At 48.0% G+C, this 6,854-nt stretch overlaps 1 protein-coding gene across 1 annotated transcript in view; it reads right to left on the bottom strand.

The window, feature by feature from the left end:
- The window catches only part of NTN4 (netrin 4), a 53,130-nt gene that overhangs the window by 45,619 nt on the left and 657 nt on the right, over nt 1-6,854 (bottom strand). Inside the window, 1 exon segment of the mRNA XM_009321351.1 lies at nt 6,502-6,854. This exon segment is cut by the window's right edge and continues 17 nt beyond it. Within this exon segment, the coding sequence (XP_009319626.1) occupies nt 6,502-6,854 (353 nt within the window).

Here is a 6,854-nt window from a genome sequence, read left to right as displayed (position 1 = left end):
CTGATGCTGCCAGCGCTGCCGCAAGCAGCGAGCCCTGTGCCGTGCTGGCCGGCGGGCACGCATCCCACGCGGCTCTCACGAACCTTCCCCAGCCACCCTGTGCTGAATGGCCAGCTGCCACAGCCCGGGATTGCTAGGTTCCTACATCACTCATTGACTCTGGCCTGACTTTGTTTACTTTGTCTCATTAACTTTTCCCCTAGAAATCATTATTCTTGTGCTTATGAAATAATGGCCCCCATGTCTTGCCAAATTCACTGATATAATGCAAAGAGTTGGGCTGGGTCTGGCCATCACCCCCATCACCCCTGGCCCCTAGCTGAACAGACTCTCTTTTGCATGTGGCATTTCTGTACAGACCCCGACAATTTGCATTTTCCCAAAGACAGAATGATCAGGAAGATGCTGTTAAAGAGGTTTTTTTTCCTACAAAATGCACTTCTACACAGTGTAGAGATGGGACTTGAAAACACACTTCCCTCGCTGTGTCCTCACGTGTCCTGAGCACTGCTGAACACCAGCCAGGATCCCTCTTTCCTTCTCATCTGTTTGGGCCTTTGTTTTCTCTCTGTGCAGACACCAGTGGCACAGGATGATTAAAAAAGCCGTTCGCAGCCCTCTAATGGGCTGACGTCCCAGGCTGTTTTGAGGTTATTCTTGCATATTTGCCCAGGTTCTTTGTGGAGTCCCAAGTCCTGCAAGTGACTGAACTCATATCTCCCGTGACCCACGAGATCCTTGGAGGATTTCAGAGCAATGGAGATCTAGCTTCAGTTAAGGACAGCAATGATAATCTTAAAACCCAAGCTTATTCAGGCCTAAAAGACAGGCAAAAAAAAACGGGCAAAAGCTTCTAGGCTGCAACAGTGTGTTTCTACAACCCCAAATTAGGGCTCCAAAATAAAAACCACTGAGCATCTTTAACTCCTGTTTGTGTCAGAGAGTGTTACAATTCCTTGCTGTCTATCAGGGCCAAACTTGAGAGTAGCAGGACACAGTTTACTTCTCCTCTACACAGATAATTTCAGGTAGAACCAGTAGGACTGGTGTCCAAATCCTTAAGGAACAGAGGCAGGCAGCATGCAGTAACAGTGTAAGGCAAAACATTTTAAGGTTTTTCTGCTACAGAACGCACATGAGATCAATAAAATGCTCAGCAAGACACACACCCCACAGTAAAACAGTGGTATGTGATATTTCAAAAGTTAAAAGCACGTTAGAATTTGTTGCTGGAATATAGTCAAACTGCAAATATGCCTCTTCTATTAATAGCAAACAGCAACAATAGCTGAGGTCTCCAAGTGATTTATTAGCAGTATTCTGAATAGATGATCACTCAAATAAGTTACTAATTTACTAAAATCTTGTCAAGGAGACTCTGCTTCAGTAAGTCCTTTTATCCTGGAGCTTGTCTAAATGTGGACACTCAGGCGAGCTAACCTGAATTGACCACACATGGGAACGTAAAGTGAATGAGATAATTGCATTGCAGAGTGGACAGTCACTCTCGCTCACAGTTAAAGAATTAACATCTGCTAAGGGCCCCTTGTCAATGAGCCCTTAACAGCGATCAGATTAGGCTGCAAAGGAAGAGATATTAATATGATCTGAACTATGGGAGGGAAGACAGCCTTTTATGCATACTAATAAAATTGGCATTCTTGTCTGAGCATGAAGCCGAAAGAGTTTATTTCTGCATCTTGTTTACTTAGATGAGATTATGTTTGGCTGGTGAATCCAGTTCTGATTTCCTTTGCAATAACGTGGCTGAAGGGTTGCACCCTGGAAAACAGTGGAAATACTCTGGATTTGTAGCACATTTGTATGATCTAGGCTAAAACTTGGCCTGAGCCTTTCTCTTAAAACACTGATGATAAAAGGCCAGCATTTAGAGGTTTCTGCCTATGCTAAACAAACTGCTGCTGTGAAACAATTAATTCACTAAGTTAAGCATGGGGAAATTCTTTAGTGATCCCTCTGCGTGCAGCTGATCTGAAATTATTCCCTGACAGGGAAGGAGTTTCTTGTCCCCTTCATAGTGTTGCAAATCTGACCCCTCAAATTGACAGATGCTTGAAGCTTGCTGGAAACCTGGGTTGGTTGTACTGTGGTTTCCTCCTCCTTCCTGCTTCTCCTTCGTCCATACTGGATGGGCCCCATGATGGGGGGACAGCCTGGCCCTAGGTGTTGAATGGTGAGAGCTCCTGAAAGCAGTGCCAGCCTGCGGGTGGGTTTCTGAACAGGACGCAGTGAGTGCCTGGGGATGCCGGGGCAGAAGGCGGGCACCCACCATCTGCCTCTTTTCCTTTGTTCCCTACAGAGGAGGGACTCAGTTATTTTGTTTGGCTCCTGGATCCTTGCAGATAAGTCATTGCTTTCCTGGCTGCTGAAAGGGTGGTTCTTCTTTGCATGAGGCCAGACTACAGCCAGGCTGCTCCAGCATGGGGCTCAGCTTGGCAAAGTCTCTGAGCATGTGCTGACCTGTTAAAGAGGGCTTACTTCCACCGAGAAAGCCTTTAAGACCAAACCCAGGGCATCCAGGGCATCAGTGCAGTGTTCCTGACATCAGTACTGTGCCATGCAGCCTTCAACCTCTTTCCTCTACAGTTCCGTCCAGATCTGCCCTTTCCTTCCTGTTCCCACCATTAGGCTGTTGATTCTCCAGCTCATGCCTGCTTCAGGGTGGAGGACTCAGATGCATCCAAAGCAGAGGATAACCACGCCTGGAGGTTTTGCAGCATCAGGGATAGGTAGCAAGGAAGGGCAGGGACCTGCCAAGTCCCTGCTGAGGATACTCTACCCATCAGTAGACCTGCCAAGTGCCACACATGGCGTATGACATCACCACTGCCGGCTCTCACCGCCGTGGTGGCCTTCAGCTTGGGTGACTGCAGCACGGTGGCACCCTGCAGCCCCACCATGCAGACCCCTCTCCCAACGCCCTCCACCACCCCAGTCCCACCACCACAAACAGAAGCCCAGAGCCACTCTACTACAGAAGAAAGACGAAAGGCGTCTCCCAGAGCCAATTCAGCATCTCTCATTTCTCCACCAGCTCTGAGCTCTGGATCTTTGAAATGAACCCAGAGGCTTGGCAGCTTGCTTTCTGTGGTATCATAAATCTCCTCAAGATCAACATCATGGCAAGTTGTGATGAGGGAGGACTTTTGTCATAAGAGTTGAACCAGGCATCCAAGGAATGACTCATGATGATGAGGGCGGAAGAAATGCAAAAAGCCTGATTTTTCTTTTCAATAGGAACTGAAGCAGGTACAGCTTTGCTCCAAATTAGCACATGTGATTTATTAAGAAGAGGCTGTAAGCCCTTGAGTACTATGAGCTACTGCATGCTGCTGCCTTGAAACAGGGCTCGCAGGCGCCGTAACACTTGGCAGAAACACGGGCGGATCATCTCTGGTGCCATTTGGGGTCAGCCGCCACCTCCTGAGGCCTCCCCTGAGCTCTGCAAATTGCTCATCCAGGGGGACAGGCGGCAGTGACTGAGCTGCCAGCAACGTGCAGAGACCCCACCGTCCCGCAAAACCCTGCAAGCCCTGACTCTGTGTCTGGAAATGCACATGTGGTGGAGAAATGTTTGAAGGTGGGAGAAAGTGGTATACAGATGGTGTGATACACAGTTTGGATCACAGGTTATAGTAGTTACATCACAGTTAAAAAACTCTAAAAAGTTAAAAAAGAAATCCAGTAGCACTCGCAGAATTTATGTTTGTGCTTTAAAGAAAACTGCAGCAACTGAGCTGCAATTAAATAATACCCTTCAGACCTGGACATTTCAGATGAGTGCACATTTGAAACCACTGTTTCAAGTGAAATTACTGTTTCCATATGTCTGAAATTAGGTGCTACCAGAAGTGGGAGTAAAGCACAACGTAACTCCAAACAGAACACAAAACTCTGATGTTTCCTTAGGTGAGATACATGTTGCTATTGGCAGTTACAAGTAATTGCTGGAATGTAGCACACTGTAATAAATTAAATGTGATGTTTGCTAAGCATGCAGGCTTGCCATCTGGTCACCAGAGAGCTGCTGTTATTACTTTGCAGGTAAAAAGTGGTGTTTAAGTGCAGGGAACTGAAGTGTGCCATATAAATAAAATCTTATAAGCTCCAGCCCCTTGGACTCAACATTTGTTTAAAACCTGGAATAATTAGATGATCTTGACTTTTATAGCTTCTTTGCAATAACACAAACTAAAGCGATGCCAAAAGAAGAGATCCCGCAGGCGCAAGTTCGGTAAATAGCTTGTTTTTGCAGATGCATCAAACACCACCAAATTCCTTTCCTTCTGGAGATTGGCATTGGTTTCTACACACAAGACCTCGATCCTCGTATCCCCACTCATTGCCCCAACCTGTAGAGGAGCCGGCCCGAGGTCAGGATTTGCACAGGTTCTTGCCAGGCACAGTCCCCGTCCTGGTGTGCAGGTACATCACTGTAGTGACCACAGTGAAAACTGCGCCGGGGGCTAGCTACGTGGGACCCAGCACAAACGAGGCAGCTATTGCCCTGAATGACGCCCTGGGTTTCTTATCCCTGAGAACGATCCCTGGGAAAGCTCAAAAAGGAGCGTGCAAGTCAGAGTATCCCAGACATGTCCCACTGGCTGGCCCGAGAGCTATAGATTTCAGTCCCTGCACTGTATCACAGGCTGGCGTAACCTTATGATTCAGGTGGTGGGACACAGAGGCTGGCAGAAGTGCTGAGGGACTGGAAAATTCCCAGTGGGGTACATCCATAATTTCTTTTGTGGGTCCCACTTTGTAGTTAGCCCTGATTCAAAACCACAGAATGGTTTGGGTTGGAAGGGACCTTCAAAGATCATCTAGTCCAACCCCCTTGCCATGGGCAGGGACATCTTTCAGTAGATCAGGTTGCTCAAAGCCCCGTCCAACCTGACCTTGAACACTTCCAGTGGCGGGGCATCCACAGATTCTCTGGGCAACCTGTTGCAGTGTGTCACCACCCTCATCATAAAAAATGTCTTCCTTATGCCCAATCTAAATCAATTTCATTTTAAAACCATTGCCCCTGGTCATGTCACAACAGGCCCTGGTGAAAAGTCGTTCTCCATCTTTCTTATAAGCTCCTGTATATATTTCACTGTGAAAGGAAGTTCAGGCAGCTTTTTGGGGGCACGAGCAACGGGAGGCAGGAGAAGAGAGGAAGATAGCAGTTTCTTTCACCAGCCATCTGATTTAAACACTTTGCTGGGCTAATGAAATAACCATCCTGCGTCTGTGTGGCAGGTCTGGAGATCCTTGTTTCCGAGCTGATGAGAGCACGGAGCAGCTTCTCCTAGAGCAGAACATCGGCTGCCTCCCAAGACACAGCTAAGAGATGCACTTTGGTGAACAAACAGTTCTTGGTATTTCTGCAGAGAGTGGCTTCCTAGCCAGAGCATGGCTAGAGGTGACCCCAAATGACTGCAAACGGGTCTGAACAGGTGATTTTTCTCAGACATTAATGCTGGTCTCCAAGAACCAAGTTTTCACCTCAAAACATGTTATCAGCAGAATCTAAAATTATATAACGTGATTCACTAATGAAATTTGCTCCTTCCTCTGTGTTAGGTCAGAGGGCAATTTAAAGGTTGATTAAACTTTCAGACAAACTCATTAAATGAGGCCACTAGAGGGAGCAGCCTTTAAAGTCCAGCGCTGGTCACTGGGGACGCCTCCCCACCAGTGGGAACCCTGGAGGGCAGCCCTGCAGCCGTGGCTCCCAGGGGAGGGTCTCCAGCGCCGCGGGACAGGCTTAGGCACCAAAGGGAAGAGTACTGTTGGTAGCACCTGCAAGTGCATGATTTATTATCTGCTGTTTCTGATATTGAAAATAATCCGATTTTTCAAATCTATTTTTCCTTTTAGCAAACGTGATGTTTTTCTTCATTTTTTCCATGCTCTTTTCACATGAGAATAAGTGTGCACAGAAAAAAAAAAAAAGATGAAGTATAAGGTTTCTTAATTACCTGACTAATCTGGCTTATGGGAACCATACTCCAATGTGGCCAGTAGCTATTTTGACACTCTTACTTCTCAGTGAGGTGTTCACTATTTAAAGTGAATGTGGTGACCATTAATTTTAACATAGTTGCATTTTGGTCAAAGTCGGGCTGATTTGCAACACCCCGAAAACACACAACTGCAAGGACTGGAGAAGACTGTCAAGAGCGACGTTCCCTTTGGCTTTCCCAAGGAATCAGCAGCATCCGCCTTCTTTGCAGTTGTGTGAAGGGGTTTCACTGGGTGAGGGGAGAGGAGTTTTTTAGGAAAGAGGGGGATTACGAGCTCAGCAAAGCGAGGGGCAGGGCAGTGCCTACATCACCTCAGAATGAATTACGTTAGTTTGCCCTGTGAAATAAATTCGATGACAACGGATGCCAGTGCAGTAAAACAAGAAGCGTAAAAGCTGGAGCGGAGATTGCAGAGGGAAAGAAGGCTGGGGCGAGGGCTTTCTCTTCCCGACCGCGGCAGACCTACCTCTCCTCCGGTGCAGGGGAAGGGACTCGAATATCTGGAAGTGCAAATGGCTCCTCTCTGATTCACGTCATCCTCCAGCCCGAAGGTGGCCGAGCAGTTAGCAGCAAAGTATTTGTAAGGCATCCACGTCTCGCCGAAGTCCTGGGAGCGCTCCAGCACCATGGCAGCCGGCCTGGGCGACTTGAAGACCAAAATCAAGTGAGTGAAGTAGAAGGTGGCTTCCAGGTCCAGCTGGATGGTCTCGCTGGGGGCATCCTGGGCCGCCTGCCACCAGGTGCGGGGCAGGCGAAAGGGGGAGTCGGCCATGGCGGCGGGGGGGTGGGCCAGCCCCGCGTGGGCCCCGCTGCACCGGC

The sequence above is a fragment of the Pygoscelis adeliae genome, unplaced genomic scaffold (assembly GCF_000699105.1).
Source record: "Pygoscelis adeliae isolate BGI_AS28 unplaced genomic scaffold, ASM69910v1 Scaffold232, whole genome shotgun sequence".
In the NCBI taxonomy this organism is placed as follows: domain Eukaryota; kingdom Metazoa; phylum Chordata; class Aves; order Sphenisciformes; family Spheniscidae; genus Pygoscelis; species Pygoscelis adeliae.
Note: the sequence above shows the minus strand (reverse complement) of the source record. Positions and strands in the feature narration are given on the sequence as shown.